Source organism: Abramis brama (assembly GCF_963993115.1).
Source record: "Abramis brama genome assembly, chromosome: 22".
In the NCBI taxonomy this organism is placed as follows: domain Eukaryota; kingdom Metazoa; phylum Chordata; class Actinopteri; order Cypriniformes; family Leuciscidae; genus Abramis; species Abramis brama.
In genome coordinates this window covers 6010507-6033078 of record NC_139984.1, presented here as the reverse complement: position 1 = coordinate 6033078, position 22572 = coordinate 6010507, and the positions used below count along the sequence as shown (strand labels likewise).

At 37.1% G+C, this 22572-nt stretch overlaps 1 protein-coding gene across 3 annotated transcripts in view; it reads left to right on the top strand.

Moving 5' to 3' along the window:
• The window catches only part of cpeb2 (cytoplasmic polyadenylation element binding protein 2), a 29644-nt gene extending 8703 nt beyond the window's left edge, over window positions 1-20941 (top strand). Inside the window, exons 3-11 of one of the 3 annotated variants that reach the window (XM_084098406.1) lie at window positions 4682-4772; window positions 9429-9479; window positions 13782-13805; window positions 14359-14532; window positions 15929-16018; window positions 16221-16339; window positions 17627-17741; window positions 17864-18045; window positions 19620-20941. In XM_084098406.1, coding sequence (XP_083954532.1) covers window positions 4682-4772; window positions 9429-9479; window positions 13782-13805; window positions 14359-14532; window positions 15929-16018; window positions 16221-16339; window positions 17627-17741; window positions 17864-18045; window positions 19620-19847 — 1074 coding nt within the window. In that variant the 3' untranslated portion in view covers window positions 19848-20941. The remainder of the gene's footprint in view (window positions 1-4681; window positions 4773-9428; window positions 9480-13781; window positions 13806-14358; window positions 14533-15928; window positions 16019-16220; window positions 16340-17626; window positions 17742-17863; window positions 18046-19619) is intronic. The other 2 variants (XM_084098407.1, XM_084098408.1) reach the window with 2 other exon arrangements.
• The last annotated feature ends 1631 nt before the right edge of the window (window positions 20942-22572 follow it).

Below are 22572 nucleotides of genomic sequence, written 5' to 3'. Positions count from 1 at the left end.
CATTTTGCCATTGATAGTGTTGCCATAGAAATGCAGAATTCCGAGGAACGTTCAGAGTAGAATGCCACGTGTTGTAATTCTACACGTCATCTTGTAATTACGCCATGGTGTGAACGCAGCATCAGTCTTCAGTATTTCATGGTGTTTGTCTTGTCATAAACTGAGAATGTGGTCTCAGTCTTCAATCAGACTCGAATGAGCTGGTCTCGACTATTTATTTTTATAGGTTATAAAAATAAATATTTTTTGTGAACATTTCGAATTTGAATGATATTGAATGGTGGCATAATAACCCACAGTCTCAGATCAGCATGAGTCTTCAGGCCTTGTGTTCTTCACTGGAGAACTGAGCTGCTTTTCAGACACTATTTCTGGCAATGTTGCTAAAACTATATTTAGCCCCTTCCAGCCTCGGGCTGTCTGTAAGCTCCGGTGTGAGGGCCTGCGAATAGGACTGGAGACAGAAAACTGCACAGGACTGATATAAGAGCTTGCTTTTTAAAACCTGCTCTACCTGTGGGAGGCAGATGGCCGTGACACATCCAGTTAGAAGCATCTGCGCTTGACGCAGTCAACACTCGCTCCCTGTGTGCTTTCCAAACAGTGTCCATCATACACTTATGTGTCAGTCAGGGTATCTTTATATATTTACTACGGAGCCTCATACATGACATGTGGAAGAAAAAATAGATATTGTGGCCAGCTTTATTAATTTGTTCCCTCGTTTTAAGTTCAGTCAGTTAAATTTAGTTCAATCAGTTAAATTCAATGTGGCCACGAAGTAACTTAAACAACGAAACAAATTAGTATGATATGGCCACAATTTAACTTAAACAACTAAACAAATTAATACGATATGGCCACAATTTAACTTAAACAACGAAACAAATTAGTACGATATGGCTACAATTTAACTTAAACAACTAAACAAATTAATACGATATGGCCACAATTTAACTTAAACAACTAAACAAATTAATACGATATGGCCACAATTTAACTTAAACAACTAAACAAATTAATACGATATGGCCACAATTTAACTTAAACAACGAAACAAATTAGTACGATATGGCTACAATTTAACTTAAACAACTAAACAAATTAATACGATATGGCCACAATTTAACTTAAACAACTAAACAAATTAATACGATATGGCCACAATTTAACTTAAACAACTAAACAAATTAATACGATATGGCCACAATTTAACTTAAACAACTAAACAAATTAATACGATATGGCCACAATTTAACTTAAACAACGAAACAAATTAATACGATATGGCCACAATTTAACTTAAACAACTAAACAAATTAATACGATATGGCCACGAAGTAACTTAAACAACGAAACAAATTAATACGATATGGCCACAATTTAACTTAAACAACGAAACAAATTAATACGATATGGCCACAATTTAACTTAAACAACGAAACAAATTAATACGATATGGCCACAATTTAACTTAAACAACTAAACGAATTAGTACGATATGGCCACAATTTAACTTAAACAACGAAACGAATTAGTACGATATGGCCACAATTTAACTTAAACAACTAAACAAATTAATACGATATGGCCACAATTTAACTTAAACAACGAAACAAATTAGTACGATATGGCTACAATTTAACTTAAACAACTAAACAAATTAATACGATATGGCTACAATTTAACTTAAACAACGAAACAAATTAATACGATATGGCCACAATTTAACTTAAACAACGAAACAAATTAGTACGATATGGCTACAATTTAACTTAAACAACTAAACAAATTAATACGATATGGCCACAATTTAACTTAAACAACTAAACAAATTAATACGATATGGCCACAATTTAACTTAAACAACTAAACAAATTAATACGATATGGCCACAATTTAACTTAAACAACTAAACAAATTAATACGATATGGCCACAATTTAACTTAAACAACTAAACAAATTAATACGATATGGCCACAATTTAACTTAAACAACGAAACAAATTAGTACGATATGGCTACAATTTAACTTAAACAACTAAACAAATTAATACGATATGGCCACAATTTAACTTAAACAACTAAACAAATTAATACGATATGGCCACAATTTAACTTAAACAACTAAACAAATTAATACGATATGGCCACAATTTAACTTAAACAACTAAACAAATTAATACGATATGGCCACAATTTAACTTAAACAACGAAACAAATGAATACGATATGGCCACAATTTAACTTAAACAACTAAACAAATTAATACGATATGGCCACGAAGTAACTTAAACAACGAAACAAATTAATACGATATGGCCACAATTTAACTTAAACAACGAAACAAATTAATACGATATGGCCACAATTTAACTTAAACAACGAAACAAATTAATACGATATGGCCACAATTTAACTTAAACAACTAAACGAATTAGTACGATATGGCCACAATTTAACTTAAACAACGAAACGAATTAGTACGATATGGCCACAATTTAACTTAAACAACTAAACAAATTAATACGATATGGCCACAATTTAACTTAAACAACGAAACAAATTAGTACGATATGGCCACAATTTAACTTAAACAACTAAACAAATTAATACGATATGGCCACAATTTAACTTAAACAACGAAACAAATTAGTACGATATGGCCACAATTTAACTTAAACAACTAAACAAATTAATACGATATGGCCACAATTTAACTTAAACAACGAAATGAATTAGTACGATATGGCCACAATTTAACTTAAACAACTAAACAAATTAATACGATATGGCCACAATTTAACTTAAACAACTAAACAAATTAATACGATATGGCCACAATTTAACTTAAACAACGAAACAAATTAATACGATATGGCCACAATTTAACTTAAACAACGAAACAAATTAATACGATATGGCCACAATTTAACTTAAACAACTAAACAAATTAATACGATATGGCCACGAAGTAACTTAAACAACGAAACAAATTAATACGATATGGCCACAATTTAACTTAAACAACGAAACAAATTAATACGATATGGCCACAATTTAACTTAAACAACGAAACAAATTAATACGATATGGCCACAATTTAACTTAAACAACGAAACAAATTAATACGATATGGCCACAATTTAACTTAAACAACGAAACAAATTAATACGATATGGCCACAATTTAACTTAAACAACGAAACAAATTAATACGATATGGCCACAATTTAACTTAAACAATGAAACGAATTAGTACGATATGGCCATGAAGTAACTTAAACAAAACAAACAAAAAAATCTGTACAATGTGTCCACGGTTTAACTTAAACAACAAAACGAATAAGTGCAGCGTGTCATAAAACACAACACAGATTGTTTTATATATATTTTCCATTAGAAAAAGCTGGGCTGAAAGTGGGTGACAGGAAGTGATGCGGACGGCAGTAATCTGGCATTATCCTGCCACACAGCAGCTGCTGTTGGTTAATGGGTGTGTGTGTGTGTGTTTGCTGAAGATTCACCATGATGGACCACTTACTAAAACACTTCATACCGCACCATAATGTACAACTAGAAACTACAGCGACTCAACTTTATGAAGCCTGATTACAAAATCAAAAGTTAATGTCCCAAGCACATATATATAATGATGCCTTTATGACAGACTTGTGTTGCACATGTTGCACTTTACAATTTTTTTACACATTTTTTCAGTTTGAAGTGATTCAAACATTTCAAAACCATCATGTCGAACAGTGCGCATCAGAAGTGTCTCAGCTGAATGAAATAATACATAATTTATCGGCTTTAATATATCGGCCAAATTTTCTTATCAGGCCGATAACAATAATATTAAAAATTAACATATATCGGCCGATACCAAATGGTGGCCGATATATCGTACATCCCTATATGAAAGTGAACTCTCTTTAAGTGGACTTTTATTTTATTAATGTTATCTGCCAGTACACATACAGAAATATACATACAAGTGCATATTCACCACAACTAAGTGCACTTCTTTTCCACAAGGGTGGAGATAATGAAGGTCCCCTGGACTTGTGCTGTGTGTGTGTCAGTCGTGAAAGTGTTTCCTGCAGTGTGTGCACACACAGGTCTAGTGGCGGATATAACTGTGTTTATGTTCACATTCCTTCTTGGTCTCATTGCGGTAATGGCACAGATATCTGTGGCATGTTGTTACGCAGGTGTTGTGATAGGGAGACGGGATGCCCCCACAAAAGGGAAGAAGAATATTCTCGTAAAGCAGCCGAATATCAAAAACAAGCGACACACACATTCTTCCTTAAAACAGCCACGCATCGAGACCAGTTTGGCTGAACTTTCAGTCCAAAATACACTAAAGCTAACAAACCTGCCTGGTTAATTCCACTCGTGACAGCTCTACAAACAACATTCCAGGGGGTCGGAATTCTGTGTCCCAGAATCCGGGTCTGCCGCAGTATTCCTGGGACTCAGGGGTGACCGAGCGCACTGCTTGGCCTACGCAAACATGCTCTATTCCTGCTTAGAGCGATCAGCTCGGAAAGAATGCCGTTCCCTGCGTCCGAGGGAGCCGGTTTGCTCCTGACTGTGTGCATGTAATCCCATAATTTCACAACACTGCTTCCATCTGTATTGCACATATTGACACATCCCTCAACTCTGTTCCTCAGGATCGGTCCAGGATGTATGACAGCTTGAACATGCATTCGTTGGAGAGCTCCCTGATCGACATCATGAGGGCGGAGCAGGACCCTTTGAAGGGTAAGATATATTTCCTTATCAGGGTTTGCTGGTGTCATGGGAGTCGTATAGACCAGGGGTGCCCAATCCTGCTCCTGCCGATCGACTGTCCTACACAGTTCATCTCCAACCCTAATCAAACACACCTGCCTTTAATTTTCAAGTGATCCTGAAGACGTTAATTGGTTGCTTCAGGTGTGTTTGATTAGGGTTGGAGATGAACTGTGCAGGACAGTCGATCGGCAGGAGCAGGACTGGGCACCCCTGGTATAGACCTTATGTAGCCCCGCCCCTTTTCAGCGCTGCGCTCGTTGTCTTTTGACTTCCGGTCTGTATTTTCACAGCGATCTTACGTATTTATGAATGAACGGCTCGTTTTAAAATCTTCCCGGTCTACTGACATTTGTTAAGACATCTACTTTAAACTTTACAATCCTCCTCATGATAACTTTCGTTAACTTTACATTAAATCCACTTCAAAAGCTAATTACTCCTGGACAGCAATGCCATAGAAATATACAGAGCGACCGCAAAAACAGAAGTTCAAAGACAATATTCGAAAAATGGCGGCGCCCTCGTTTCTCTGGCGTATAAGGTCTATAAGGCTTTGGAGGACAGACTACATGGAAGATTTCACATGTTATGCATGGTTCATATAAGGTCTGTCTTCATCAAGGTCTTATAGAACCAGCATTTTGTACTGATTTAGCTTATTTTCTGTACTTTTGATTCATTCATGTAATTGAGAGGGTTGCATTGAGCTTTGTGATTCTAGCCACTTTTGGTTCTACAGATAAATGTTTCTTAATATCAAAAAGTGAGCTTATAAAATTTATAAGTTTGTCTCTTAAATCTGATTAGATGATGCTCAAAGGGGTTGTAAAATACCCATATACGCACACCTATGGACATTCAACAGTTAAATGTACTTTTTTTGACTGTCTTGCAACAGTTTTTTATTAATAAATGATCCTGATAATAAATAAGCTATTTGAAGCACGGTGAAATAGTGGATTTTGCCATGGTAAGAGTAAATATTTTGCAATATTCAGTCGTGCATGTTACTCAAAAAAGTATCGTTATTATATTTCATCAAGAGCAACTTCCCTTGTGAAAAAGAATACACTTTTAAAGAGTAGCCTTCTTGTTATGTAAATAATATACTTTAAAATAATATACATAAAAAAGAATGTAATGTTTTCTGACACTTACATTTTACTTGCAATGAAATACGAATGTATTATAGTTTAAATTTATATAAAATGCAATTATCTAAACTTAAGTGGGTCAAAAACACTCTTAAGTAGGACATGTTTATATGTAATTTCATGTGGAAGAGAAATAGATATTGTGGTCAGGTCTATTGATTTGTTCCCCTGTTTAAGTTCAGTCAGTTACTTTTAATTTAGTTCTGTTTTGTTAAAGTCATGAAAGAGTGCTCTCTTTAAGTACACTTAAGTGGCCTTCATTAGAATTAGAATATCTGTAAGCACAGTTTTAAAACAATATATACTTTTAAGATTCGCAGTACATTACAAGTGAACATTCAATAAAAATAAGTGCACTTCTCTGCCTCTGAAACGACTTTCCCTTTTGCATGATATCACAAAGTTTTCGACCCGTCCCCTTCACCCACCTCTGTCCGTTCTGGTATCTTACGGCCAATTTTTACAATCCAGACAATTCCTGACGGACAAGTTCCCTTTTACATAATTATTAATTTTTTTTCACATAGAATATCTTATTGTAAAATAGGTTGTTACAGCATTTTATGTCGGTACTTTCAAGCACTAACTTAAAGTACTCATAAAGTTTAATAGCACCTAATAATCGTGGCACTGCCTTTCACAGCCTTTTGCTTTATTTGGGCCCAAGCATCGTTGTGTCCGGCGGCACAGCGGCTCAGAGAAATGAGGTCCTCGGTTCGAGTTCCGGCTGAAGACTCTTCAAGTCTTCCTTCCTTCAGGATAGGTGAATTGGAGACGCTAAATTGTCCGTAGGTGTGAATGTGTGTGTGTGTGAGTCTCCAAGCCATTTAATTGGGAGGGTTGGGGAAAGACCAAATCCATGGACAGTCTCTCGCGTATGGCAGGAGACATGGCCCATAGAATCACCAAGAGTCAGAAAGGACTGAAGTGGTTAATGAATGGATGGATGATAGTTTGTGTGTTGAGTCCCAGCCTCACGGTGTGTGTGGCACTGTGGATCTGGGTGTGTCTCTCGCTGGAGCTTCTCGCTCAGCCTGCTGGAGCAGATGGACCAGACACATGGGGCGGCACTCACTGCAGAGACCGAGAGAGAGGGAAGGGCGTGGGTATACGCTCTATATTTAGCTCACGCCACCCTGTGTGTGACAGATAAAGGACAGGAGAGTGAATGGGGCTCTCTACAGCTTCCACAGGCCCTCTTTTAAAGGATATATTTATTAGTTTAATATGTTCCTTGAGATTAACTTCTAATGTTATTAAAAAACAAATATATATTGCACAAAAAACAAATATATGTGAGGAAAAAGGATTATTTTCAACCCTCACTCTGAAATGATCCGTTTTTAAGGCGTTGCTCCTTTAAGGCTTGTTAGGAAACGGCCACTGTTATGACTGGCTAACGTCATCGCATGGATAGATCATTTACAATAAATGCTGCAATATTCTTTAAAAAAACAAGAATTTTGAATAAAGAATAAAAGCAAATAACAATATGATATAGAAATATTATTATTTGGATTCATTGAGATGCTCTGTTTCAGTCAGGAATATCTCATTATGGAAGTGTTACAGCTTTCAAGATGACTTTAATATGGGAATTGCGGGGTTAACAGTAGGAAACCACCAAATTATGATTATGCACAATTATGTTGTGCATTACCTGTGCTTTAGCTTTTCTAACATGCCGACGTTGGCTTAATGGAACAGATCGTGGGAGATGTGCTGAGCGAACCGCTCCTGAGCTCCTGCTCAGTAAACGAAGGCTCAGTTAACGGGTCGTCACGAGTGTTCGCCAGCATCAGGGAATGCGCTGACACTAGCTGAAGCGCTCAAAACAACACACCGCTGTTGAAATATTAAACACTTGGCAGAGACACCGGACCACTTCCAGAATTGGTTTGTCTTGTGATGTTATTGTATGTAATCACAAAGCAGATGAACCGAAACAATAGTTTGATTGACCGTGGAAGGACGATGAGAGCTCTGTGAAACATTGTAATTGTCTCTAGGAGCTTCTGCGTTTAATAATTGGACAACAGATGGTGTGTGTGGGTGTGTGTGTGAGAGTGTGTGAGGACTTGGAAGAATTACAGCTTATTGTCTGTGTACCTGGACGTTTTCTAAAAAAAATCTGTCAGACTGGATTAGGGATAAATCTCAGGACATCATGTCCAGGTCACATTCGACCCCCAAAATCAAACGGAAAAATATTTTAAAAACATTTTGCATAAAGAAAATGAAGCCCTGCAGAAAAAAGACTACTTTTCCCACTGCAATATTATTTGTCCATATTTATAGTTTTTTATAGTTATTTAAAAAGAAAGAATTTTTTTTTTTTTTCTTTGGAAAAGAGAACATTTGCATCTAGAAATCTAGAAATTCAGATTGTTTTTACTGATGCTTTCAAGATGATTTTTGCAATTTCAACAAAACCTTGTCCATGTTAGCAGGCTAGATAACATTACCTGGGAATATGCAGATTTTGCAACAACAATAGTCCCCGACAGCCACACATTCAAAGGGAATTTTTCTGTGTCTTAAGTGCTCACATGTTAAACTGGGATGTGTCATGTGACAGATCTTCGGAATCTCTATGTTTTGCGTCTGTCATGTGACTGGGGTCAAACTTAAGGATGACTTTAATAACACAGCAAAGCTAGTTCATCATGCTAGAAACAGACAGGGGCTCTGTTTCAAAACCTATTGAGCCCCGTTCACACAAAGAGTGATAACTATAGTGATAACGATATTAGCTCCACACCAGCAAACCATAACGTTCTGTGTATTATATGCGCACGCTGCAGTTTTGTCGTCTGCCACTTTAAATGCCCGCGCCAAGTTCTGATTGGATGTTTTTATCAGCTAGAAAAATAAATAAATCTGAAAGTGATTCCAGTGATGTCGTTCCTTTGTGTCATTATCATAATAGCTGTGGTGTGGACCTCACCATTCTCATAAAATTAAAACGATTAATACAATTTTGTAGTTATTGATATAGTTATCATCCATTGTGTGAATGGGCTGAAAAGTGCCAGCTGCTTTGGTTCTGGAAGTCTTTTTCCATTAATTTTTTCCCATAGGGGTCCATTAACAACCTCTGAGTTCACAGCAGTTCTGTCTAAAGGTTTCTAAGTTATCGTTGAAAATCTATTTTCCTATGAAAAAAGGAAAGGAGTTTTACTTCGGGAACCCGGCTGTTGCGCTCTATGGCTGATCTGGATGCTAGCTTCAAAACGGCAGCGAAAGCATCACTCTTTATGTAAAGCGCATGAAAGAACCAACTCCCTATTGATTCTCTGTTTTTAGCATAATGCTAAGCTAATGATATGATTTTCTAAGCATACAAATGCTTTTGCCTTCTCTAGATGTCTAACGCTGCTCCCTACATAGACAGCTCTCTAGGTGTTGTAAGATTGACACATGTTTCATACTGCTCTCTCTCTCTCTCTGTCTCCTCTCTCATGTTCAGGCCGTGTGGGATGTCCCCACCCCGGCGCTGACGGCCTACTCATGCTCAATGGTAATTATGACAGTGAGCTACAGTTTTTTGTTTTTCTTCTATCTGTAATATGGCTGTGTGTAGCAGAGGCCATCTTGAGAAAAAGATGGGAATCTGGGGATCTAGATGTGTTTGATTACTATGAAGTTACTATTCCCACTGATGATGTGACGTACGTGTACTCTTGTACTGTGTGTTTTAGCATGACTGGATGTCTGTTAGCATCCAGACCTCAACTATTCTTATTATAGTAGTTATAATGCTATTTAATTGTTAGAGAAATGCTGCTAAATCTTTAAACGTTCTGCATAGTCTGAAGAACATTGAAGGTCACTGACTGTATACCTTTGAAAGAAATTATTTGAAAGAAGATTTTAAGGAAGGGTTTTATGTTTTATAATTGAGTCCCCAATGTAGTTTGAGGCTTGATGTCTTCATCTGTCAGTCTGAAAGACTCTGCATGTTCTTAGGTTTAAAGTCTTTCATACTTGTTAGTCATATTACCACAGTTGGCTCACTTTGCCACTCTCAAATGTTCTCGTTCAACTCATTTATGTTTGTGTCATATTGCTGTCGTAATGTTATGTTACAGATACTTTCGTATTTGAATTATGTCGTAATGGAATTTCAACAATTTTGCATTTTATTCATAGTGTATTGCAGTCTTGGCTGACCAATTAGCTCTCTGTATCCAGAGGGCTCCGTCCATTTTTAGCCAGCGTGACTGAACTCTTGCTCATTGTGTTTGGCTACGCTCGGTTTAGATCACAGTCTCTGAAGCCTCGCAAAATTGTGGTTTGCTCTCTTGTGATGCCATATTTCAGAAACAGCTGTTGCTTTCTTTTTTGGATAATTGGATCATCGTAGATTATACTCTAAAAATAACTGTGATTGTAGCCAAAAGGCTTCGTTTTGTTTGCTTTGTGTCTTTAATCTGTGGTGTTTACCAAGACAAGCATCACTATTACTATGGCACATATTTAGGGTTAGTAATCTGAACTAACTCCTAACCAGAAGCATTACACATACGATATTAGTCTAATGGACCCCCCACAGATTTACACTGATGGATTGACCTGAGCCATAAAAAAATTTGATTTACAAATCCTTTTTGAACTACATTCATGTGGTTTGAAATCCTATTCAAATCACATTTCTGGAAATCTGTTTCCCATGGTTCATGTGACGTTTTACACTCCATGTAAAACGTAAATGTCAGACGTTGTTATAGGAAACATGCCGAAAGTCGTGTTGTTGCAAAGTGCCGGACGAGCAGAAAATGACAATATAACGGAGAAGTGTTTTTTCTGTCAAAATCAAAATGTCGCCTAAATACGTAATGGCCAGTGGCGATAATTAAAATAATCAACTGATATATCGACTTTGGCAACATATCATTCGACCACTACACTGTAAAAAAAAAAAAAAGTTGTGCTACCTTAAAAAAATAAGACAACCTATCACTTTCAACTTTTTAAGTTAACTAAACTAATTCACTCCAATTAAAGTCAACTTAAATACTTTTATTCATCTGAGTTACAGGTAGTGTTTTGAACTTAAAAATTCCTGTCATGGTAACTAAAAAAAAACAAACAAGTTGAGCCAACTTGAAAAAAATAAGGCAACATTTCACACTCAACTTTTAAAGTTAGCTCAACTAATTCGCTCCAATTAAAGTCAACTTAAATACTTTTGTTCGTCTAATCAATAACAGTTAGTCTTTTGAACTTAATTATTTTATTTTTTTGTCAAGGCAACTACAGAATGATTTGCATTTAGCAATGCTAGCAGCCACAATCCTTGTGTTTTCATCTCTATGTTTGATATTCAAAGCTAACTTCATGGCATGAACATTATTTGCCTCTTAAAACTACACAGTTAAAAAATATTTTCTTGATTTGTTATCACAACTTTTATTTTTTACCAAACTTAGATAATGTGGTTCAGATAGCATAATATTTGGAGTTTCTATTTATTAAAACTCCAAAAATCACAACATTGTTCAATGTAAAATTGTTTGTTCAGATAACTCAGATAATGGTTTTGGACAAAAACTAAAGTAAGGTCAACAAAATAACTTCTTAGTCAGCAACACACTGAAAAGAACACTTAACACTTATCTTGTCCACTTTCCGCTGCTCGCGTGACATATTAAGCTAATGTCCGTGTACGCTCTTAAACACTAAATTATGTTCGAATTATAGGACACAACTGGGTTTCACCTTGTAAACATAAATACACAAACACAGAGTACGAGGTTCGAGATCATTATTCAAAATGCCTTCTGTCATTCCTTCCCTTGATAATTATTATATTATTTATATAATGAACTAGACATACACATAGGTTACAAATAGATAAAAGTTCGGTTCCATCGATGTTCCATATAGAACCTTTTAATATCCATGGAAACTTTCCAGTGCACAAAAGGTTCTTTAGATTCTTATTCTTCACTCTAAAACTGTTCACTTAAAGGTTATTTTGGGAACCAAAAATTGTTCTTCTATATTGCATCACTGCAAAAAACCCTTTTTGTAACTTTTATTTTTAAGAGTGCACCAGATTTTCACGTCTGTTGACGTGTCTGACGCGGCTGTCTGGCGATTTTCAACAGCGCATATGCACGTGGTTTGACAGTTTAAAAGGAAAGGTCCTCTATAGACTGTGTCCATCTGCACTCACAGTCAATGGAGTGTACTTTGAAAGGCTTGAACACTTATTTTATATCAAAGTGAAGTGTAGACAAAAATATTTGGGGCAAAAGAGGGGTAATGGGACTGGGACCGACCACAGCCCTCTGCACCACAGCTCTGACGGACTTATATGTGCGGTTGAACTGGTTTTGCAGCTAGTTTGGGTCACATGAGCGAGAAGGACGTGTGCTAGTATAGGTCACATGATTTCTAAGAGCAGTCACTAATGTTAGTCAGTTGATCCACTGGAACATGTGCTGTCTGTCATGTGATTATATGGAGTGACACAGTGGAAAGAGGTTTTCTGGAATATTGTGCTTTGAGGAATGACAGCAGTGAGGCTTCATTCTTGTTTCTTCACTTGGTATGAAAAAAAAAAAAAAAGCACTCTTAAGAGAAACTATGACAGTTAAAATCTTGAGCACAACCTTTACATTGAACCTTCAGTCATCTGAAAAGACCAGTTTACTTACCAGTTTTACTTTATTTACCAGTTTTGATGCTGGTCTAACCGGTTAAACAGTCGTGATCGTTGAGAAATACAGTAAGCCGCAGTTCTGTCTCGTGAGAATTCACAACTATTTTATGTTTCAGCAAATTCATATGAATTTGTATGACTTCATTCGTACATTTTCGTAAGGTTAGGTTTAGGGCTTGAGGTTGATGCTAACTTCTTTTTTTTTATACAATTCATATGTTTTTCATATGAGTAATATCAGCTGGCGCCTAAATGGCCAAATACACACAAACATTTGTCAAAATGCTTGTCTTGGCAAGAATACACATAAACACCTTTATCGTAAACAGCTGATGTGTGTCAGTATATTGGATCGGGTAATTAGGTCTTAAAGTGACAGTGGCCAAATATAAAAAATTAACTTTGTAGCTTTAAATTTTTTAGTTTAATACAGTGAAGACTATGCAGTGTTTTATTTTACTTCCAAGTACTTTATTCAACTTCTGTAGTATTTCTTACCTGAAGGTGTGTTCACACGTGGCATGTTTGGTTGGATTAAATACGTTTTTATAAGCTCTTCACGAGTTCTCAGCGGGTCAGAATACCATCATATGTAGTTACACACATACAACGAGCGCATTTATCCCAGAATACAGCGTTGTTTTGATGTTCGGTAAGTTCTGTGACGAAATATACGTCATAAAAGCCGACCAATCAGGCTGTGAACATGCAGTATCCCTGTGCCTTTAGGTTTGGTATCTTTAGGGTCAGTGTTAAAATGCCAATGTGAAGGCTAAGAGACAGACTACATTATTTTTTTGGTCAGGATCAAGCGAACCGAACTACAAGTGTGAACACACCCTAACATTAATTAGGCTAGTATTAGTTTTTGCTGTGGTGTTAAAATTGGTTTCGTCTTGTGACATTTTACTGGTGTCAGAAAGCTTGGTGTCGTAACAGCCTTATTTCCAGCTAAAAAAAATAATGATATCATGATAAATATCGTTGTATATGAGATTTCGAGCACATCGCCCGTCCCTATAGGTCTAGCCATGATGACCCGCTGTACTGAACATTTCTTAAATAAACCTTTCTCTGCATTTACACAGTCATGAAGTTAAGCGTTCAGTCAGCTGTTTCATAGTGTTCTGTGTTGTTTCTGTCCACATGCAGCCAGGAGCTATGGCAGACGACGAGGTAAAATCAACTCTGTTCATTACGCTATCTGTGTTAGCATGGCAACATTTTATGTGTCTGTGTACGGTGTATATGTGTGTGTACGCTGTGACATTTCTATCTTCATTGACCACTAGAAATAACTTGATCAGTTTATCGGTATAATCACAAGTCTTACGTGTGTTTTTGAGGCTTGTGATGACTGAGAACTGCGCAGTTCATGATGCAAACAGGCATTATTGACACACATACAGGAATAAAACTAGCATTATATATCGATCTCGGGTGGTCTGATCACAACTGAACAGTGTGTGAACCGGGTTCAGATTGATCTGATCTCTCAAACCACATCTAGAGTTAGTGAGAGACAAATGTGCTACGATAAACGAGTTTGTGTCCTATTGCACCTTAGACATGAATAACTACTTACTAACATGATGTATACTGATTTGACACTTTGTTTTGACACTTTCCCGTGTCAGAAGATGCCTTTTGAGATGCATAATGCTGATCAGATCACCCAAGATGGATGTTGATAGCATGGGTGTCTCACCTGTCATTCACTCTTTAACAGGACGCTCCTCCCTCTTCCCCATTGACGACGGTCTCCTGGACGACGGCCATGGCAACCAGGGTGTCCCGGGGGTCCTGGGGTCTCCTCACTGTTACCCCCATCAGAACGGGGAGCGCATCGAGAGGTTCTCCCGCAAAGTGTTTGTGGGCGGCCTGCCCCCTGACATCGATGAAGGTTCGGAAACCGTCACGCTTGCATTCATGGGAGATATTTGTAACGTACTCGCATGTAATTGTATGTGATGTTTAAAATGCCATGTCAAATTTGTCAAAATCAACAATATTATATTTTAAACATTTTTATTAGTTAATTAATGTATTTATTTAATTTAATTTAATTCAGTCTAGAGGTTTTTGAAAGTATTTTTATATTTGTACACCAATTTGTATGGCAGTCCAATTAATAAAAATAAAAAAATGCAATAATTAATTCTAAAATGATATCATATTATATTTATATTAAATAATTTATAATAATGGATTCTGAAAATGTTATGTTATTTTATTATATAATAATAATAAAAACATGGTTATATGATATTTCACTCCGTCTAGATGATGTTTTTGAAGGCAGCTTTTGTTTGTACACCTCCTCTCTGTTTGGCAGTCCAATTAATTGGATTAATTAAAAAAAAATATTATAATAATTATAAAATTATATTCTATTCTATTACAGAATCAATAGAATGTGTTATAATGGATTCAACAATTTTTATATATATATATATAATATTACATTTCCATTATATTATATATTAATTATTATTATAGAATTTATAATAATTGATTCAATTTTTTTATTTTATAATACTACATTTCCCTTATATTATATTATATATTCATTATTATTATAGAATTTACAATAATGGATTATTAAAAATGTATTTCATTTTGTTATATAATATTGTATTACAATTGTGTTTTTGAAAGCAGTTTTTGTTTGTACACCTCCTCTCTGCCTGGTAGTCCAATTAATTGGATTAATTAAAACAATTTAATATAATAACTAATTCTAAAATTGAATTATATTATATTATATTATATTATATTATATTATATTATATTATATTATAAACTCTTAATTATTGTTTTAGAAAGCAGGAACCTCTTCACTCCTCGTCAGCTGTTCTTACACTCTCTGATTTCGTCTTCTTTACTATCGAGCTCTGATCCACAGTCTTTCAGACGTACAAAACACTTTGCAAACCTGTTTCAGTCTTGCCCTGACGCCACTGAAATCTTTCTGACATCTCTCTGGTGGCAGATTACTCGATAACAGCTCTGAGACACATAAAACCCAAAGCAGAGCAGCAAACAAAATGGCTGCCGCTGATGAGAGATGTTGATTTACTGTCAGTCTGAAGAGAATTTGACCTGATTCAAATACCGATCCCTCACCTTGCAGATATATTGATCAGGGCCACACCGAAACATAATGCAAAAGACTTTTACCCGATGTTTGATTCTCCTCTACTCGTGCGGATTAAAATCATTATGTTTCCTGTATGCAAACGTTTCTGCAACCGTTCCTGCAGCTCTCTCTGATCCTCAGTTTCGCATCTTTCACACAGATGAAATCACAAGCAGTTTTCGGCGCTTTGGTCACCTGGTTGTTGATTGGCCGCACAAAGCAGAGAGCAAGTCTTACTTCCCTCCTAAAGGTACGTCTAGAAAAATCACCGCAAATCCAGGATCTGCATGTACATACTGCTGTTAATAATACTGTTAACAGTTATTACTGTGATTATTACACTTGTAAAATAACAGTAAACTCTGAGACATCAAAACCCTGCTATACTTTATCTTCATCAAATTCGCCATCCTTTGATTGACGGATGGACTGTGTGATGGGCTTTTGTCTAGGTTACGCCTTCCTCCTGTTTCAAGAGGAGAGCTCAGTGCAGGCCCTGATCGAAGCCTGTCTGGAGGAGGACGGCAAACTCTACCTGTGTGTGTCCAGCCCCACCATCAAAGACAAGCCTGTGAGTCCACATACTGGGCCCTATGTTAAGGATCTAAGCTCATGGTCTAAAGTGCACTTATGACGTGTCCGAATCCACTTTTGCTAGTTTGACGATGGGAAAAATGGTCGGCGCTCCCGGTGCACGGTCTAAAAGGGTTGTCCCTATTCTCTTAATGATTAATGGTTGTGTTTTGGCCGTAATGTATATGTGAACACTCCAATTGATCTCAGACCTCTTAAAAGCGAACCGAACTGAGACCATCTCGGGAGGTGGTCTGAGTACGGCTCACTTTCAGCTGACAGCAACAGTGTGAACACAAAGAGGTCTGAGACCACATTCCTACTTAAGTGGACCAAAAAAGGATTAGAGTCCTCTTTCAGGGACAGTGTGAATGTAAAGAGAACTGGGTCCTTTTTCACTTGGTTCACCTCTTGGTCCACTTACAGGAGTCTGAGTTCGGTTCTTGCTTAAGAGGACTCAAGTGTGAAAACACCCTTAAGATCTATTTAAACCGAATGTGACAACAAAACATCAGTTTGTGTAAAGAGAACTTCAGTTCTTCAGAACAGAGAATGAACACACGCCATTGGGTTTTAAAGAAGTGTTTTTTGTTGCTTTGGAACAGCTCTGATCTTGAATATGCTCTGACTGTGAAATAGAAGTACACTTCAGCATACTTGTTACAGATATAATATATTTAAGTGCGAACTGAATGTAATGTCTATTAAATTCATGCAGCTGAGTGTTTTTTGATCCACTTAAGTAGGACTTTAGAACATCTTTAAATGTAATTTCATAATTACTTGGTTAAATATGGTTAAAGTGTACTGCTAAATGTACTGAAAAGCATTTATGGTGAACTAAGATATACTTTAATGTAATTTCTATTGTGTGTTATGTATTTAAATATATTACACATTTTTAATAATAAATGAGCAATTTAGTTCACTTAAAATATATAAATGTTAAATGTAATACTAAATAACACACTTGTTAATATTATAATGTTAGTCAACACATCAAAACAAGTGTACTTCTTTAAAGCATGACAAAAGATTATTAAAACATAATGATTTTAAAATGCATTTTAAAGTAACACTTTTAATTTGACATTATTGCGAAGTGCATTTAAGTGTGTTAAGAAACAGTCGTGAAAGTGTACTCTATTTAAGTGCACTCAATTATTTTAATTAGTATTACATAATGTGTTAGTACAGTTTTTTTCAAGTATACACTTGTGCAAACTTCTTCTTCGCGGTGTCTCTGTGTTTGACATGCACGATCTGTGTGTGGTGTTTGTTTCAGGTCCAGATTCGTCCGTGGAACCTGAGCGACAGCGATTTTGTGATGGACGGATCTCAGCCGCTGGACCCTCGCAAAACCATCTTTGTGGGAGGAGTGCCACGTCCACTGAGAGCTGGTACACCTAACCTGTGCCAATAATCGCAATTTATTTCAAACAATGTGACAAATTCAAATCATGTTCTCCATCTATATATTGTTTTTATGAGTTTTCTTTGTGTGTGTGTGTGTGCTCTGCAGTGGAGCTGGCCATGATCATGGACCGCTTGTATGGTGGCGTGTGTTATGCGGGCATCGACACGGATCCCGAGCTGAAGTACCCAAAGGGGGCGGGGCGTGTGGCCTTCTCCAATCAGCAGAGCTACATCGCTGCCATCAGCGCCCGATTCGTCCAGCTGCAGCACGGAGACATCGACAAACGGGTAACCAGATGACACTTACGCGATTCTTTGAGACTAGCTACATCCAGAATAGCACACTTACACTTGCTATTTCAGTAGTGTATAGTATTCATTCTGTGCTTTAATTTTCTGTATACATAGAATACCCAAGTGCTAGTTTTGGCAAAAGGTGCATTATAAACAAAGAACAACAAATACTGTACACCTCAGTGCAATTGGTATTTATTCCTGTTCTTATACATAGATGGTCAAAATGAGTGCATCTTATGTGAAAAAGAAGTGCACTTCAGCTTATTTTTAAAACAGTACTTGTTACAGAAATAATATACTTAAGTGCGAACTGAATGTAATGTTTTCTGACACAATAAATAAAAATGCATTATAATTTAATTTCATATTAAATACAGTTTAGAGCTTATTTTGACCCATAATCAGGACTTCAGTCCTTTATATGTAATTTATGTTTGAAATATGGTTAAAGTGTAATGCTGAATGTACTGACAAGTATTTATGATTAACTAAAATATACTTTAATGTAATTTCTATTGAAACTTGTATGTCATGTATTTGTAGTTACACATTTGGAATGAGTAAATTTTTCAAATAAATTAATTTTAAATGTAATATCAAATAACACACTACAGGTAAAATTATAATCAAGTACTTTACATTATGCTTTAGTATGTTAGTCAACACATCAAAGTAAATGTACTTCTTTAAAGCACGACAAAATATTATTAAAACGACTATTTAACATGTACATTGACATTATAATGTGCACAAAAGTTTACTTAAGTGTGTTAAAGTCCCCCTGTAGCCAATAATTGTATCCGTTAAAACTCATCTTTGATCCCCAAAATGACATTTTTAAAAAAAATCGTCATGCCTTAAATTATCTTGAATGTAACTCGACACCTTGCCTCATTTAGTATGCGCGGTTCTATGAATATGCAAATGAGCCCTGCCTCCACTCACTCACTCAGCTCAGAGATCCACTCGCTGACGATCACACGTTGATCTGATTGGTAGTTTGTGACGTCAGAAACACCAGCGATTTCAAAGCGTGTTTTTGAGACTGTCTTTGGTTCACTGCAGTTTTAAGGAGAAAATACTCAGCAATGGTGTTATGACTTATGAATTTACACATGAGTTTGTCTTAAAGCACATTAAAACACCACATAGACATATAATCAAAATTAAAAGCTGGAGTTTCACCACAGGGGGACTTTAAAAAACACAGTAATGCAACTTGATTTGATTTAGATTTGAATAGATTTGAAGCACATTACAAATGCACAATCGATACAATTAAGAGCACTTCATTTTCACAAGGGATTGCATTGTGGTATACAGCATTAACTACATGTAATCATATTTTTAGAAATCATAATACCCTATTTCCTCAAAGTATTACAACATTTGAATGATATACTGATCTTGAGTAATTCAAGGCTATAAACGTATCATTATTTCACCCGTCACATTATAGTCCAGACTAACTATATCACAGCACTGTGTATTGAGGACTACATCAGCTGCTGCACTTTATCAGAGGAGAAATCAACCGTGTTTTTCCTTGTTTGTGCGTCACACAGGTGGAGGTGAAGCCGTACGTGCTGGACGACCAGCTGTGTGACGAGTGCCAGGGAGCGCGTTGCGGAGGGAAGTTCGCCCCGTTCTTTTGCGCCAACGTCACCTGCCTTCAGTATTACTGCGAGTTCTGCTGGGCGAACATACACTCCCGCGCCGGACGCGAGTTTCACAAGCCGCTGGTCAAAGAGGGGGCCGACCGTCCCCGCCAGATCCACTTCCGCTGGAACTAAAGATGGGAGTTCCTGGAGAGCCGGGAACGGCAGCATGCAAGACGAAGCGGAAACATCGCGTCTGCTACGGGGAGAAAAAAAAAAGATGCTTAGTTTGACCCCCTGAACCCAAGCTGTCAGTAGAGTAATTAACCGTATACAGTATATAGAGAATATATATATATGTCTATAAATATATAAATATATCTTTATCTTTTGTAGCAGCCAGAAACACTACAAGCCTCAGTTTATTTCACCAAACCACTTCTTTCTCCTCCCTCCCTCCCTGCACATCTCAGGCTCGGAACAGAGTTTTTTTGTGGTACCTTCGTGTTTTTTAAAAAGGAGATTAAGAAAAAAAAAAGAGATTGATTTTTTGTAGTTTTTTCAAATTATTTTTATATGTGAGATTTAAAAAAAGTAGAAACGAGAATGTTTTTCGCTTGGGGGGGCAGCCTGTCCGTTCTGTTCATTCGTTCTGTCCGTCGCGTGTCAGTCTGCTGCTAAATCCCCCCCTAGTGGGCAAAGTGCGCAATTGTGACTCTTGATGACGTAATCTCTAATGCCTGCCCTGGATCTCGAACCAAAGGTAGCAAAACGCGCGGCCTGAAAACGAGACGTTTGCCGCCGAATACAAAAAAAAGGAGTAATATTTCCCCCCTCCCCATTGTTTTCACTCCAATGTGCTCTTAGCAGGAATAGGAATGATCCAATAATGAATTACTGAGACTTTCCATTTTCCACTGGCAAAAAAAAGAAAAGAAAAGACAATACCTCAGAATATTAATCTGGCTTGTTGTTGCTCTACTCTTGCAATTTAATCACAAGCTATAGAAGAAGCTTTGCTGCTATATAGGATGTAACGAATAGATAGTGTCGGTGTTCTATGAAATGCCATTGTGACGTCACAGGCGATGTCACACACAGAGATGCAGTCCGTTCCCTCTCGCACGACATGGCCGATCGGCGCCATGAAAACACAGAATGTGAAATCTTTCGTGCATGTTTGTGGCTGTACATCATTTGCATGCAGTGTAAAGGTTACCAGCACATATAAGAAAGAAAAAAAAGATGCATATTAACGATAAACAGAGGAATTTATGTAGCATGAGGCGGTCAGACTCTTAGATAATCAATACTAATAACGAAAGGAAAAAAAAAAAGTGTAAAATTCTTCGTGAACCTTTGCATGCGTTGTTGTGATGATTCCTTTACGAACTTATTACGAGAGAACTGACGTTAGTTTTTAGAGTAGTGAGTTCTGCCATTTTGTAACTCGATAATTAGTCAAGAGACGGTGTGCTGTCCTGTGGTTTTCGTGTCTTGTCTTCGTGCAGTGTGAGTCTAGTTATGAATTGAGGTTTCAGTTCGATTTAAACTCTACGATCTAGAGGATCGACATTTAACCTTTGCCCTTCCTGAACACCCCTGAATTCCACCCCTCGTATTGCAGTAGTCGCTGGAGCGCAGGACAAGAGCTTTTTTCTGTGGTAGCTCTGATGTAGTTGGTAGGAACTGGCGAAGGAATTGTACCTGTGGTCGTTCGTTATCTGTGTGTGGGCGGAGCCTATCTCCGCGTTTCCTAGTTTATTCTCTGGACAAAAAGTATGGAAGCTTGTTTCCGCTACAGAGTAAAAAAGGTAATTGCGACTTGTTATCTCACAAATCTGACCTTTTTTTTACATCTTGCAATTCTGACTTTTTTTCTCTGAATTGCGCAACATAAACTCGCAATTGCGAGATATAAAGTCGAAATTTACTAGGATGCTCCCAAGACGGACATTTTGAATTTTTTTTCCGGTGAAATTGCCCGTTCAAGCGCAAGAAGATGTGAAAGAGAGCTTAATTCAGTATTCACGTGGCTTTCTGGGAGCGCGCTTCGGATGTGCAGTTAGCGCAGACAAAACTTCTCACACAGTGTGCGCGAGTTATCTTTCATGTCTTCTTGCGCTTGAATGTTTAAATTAGCAAGGCTAACAACACAGTGACAGTTCTGTCAACGAGCCCTGCATGTGCGCTCTCTTTCTCTCATGGTGAGCACTAGAGGGCGCTCTTAGCCAAGCCACGGTGCGCCAAGCAGAAAGTATATTTCGTTTTTTTACGCGTACGCAGTCAAACGCACGCACAGCCTTGCTACTTCTTTTGACTCATACACATACACAAGCGTTCGACATGCAGTTTTGTGCAATCTCTCATGCTAGAGTTTCAACCCATGTAAATTTCTTTGTATGTCATGCTAGAGTTGTACAAATGAGGGTACTTTCTAACTCTTGGCACGATCTCTCGTCTATGTGGCCCCTATTGTCGCTTGAGCTAGCGCTCATTCCAGTCTGTTTTGTTTATGCAGTTTTTCTTCGACTACCTTGTGAATCGACGCCCCAAGGGCACCGTTGCCACCGGATAAACTAATTACTGCAAAAAAAATATAAAAAATAAAAATCCAAGAATTGCAAGAAATAAAGTCGGAATTGCAAGATATAAAGTCGGAATTGCAAGATATAGTCGCAATTGCAAAAAAATAAGTCAGAATTGTGAGATAAGTCGTCGCAATTATCTTTTAAATAGTTTATTACGTGGCGGAAAAAGCTTCCATACAAAAGCTATCGGGTTAGAAGAACAGACATGGAGAAAAGAGAGGAGAGAGACGTTATGGCGATTGTATTTGTGTAGCGGAGCCGTTTTGATTTTCAGAGCGATCAGGTGATTCTCTGCGTTCGATCGGATCAGTCTTGTGGACAATCTCTAC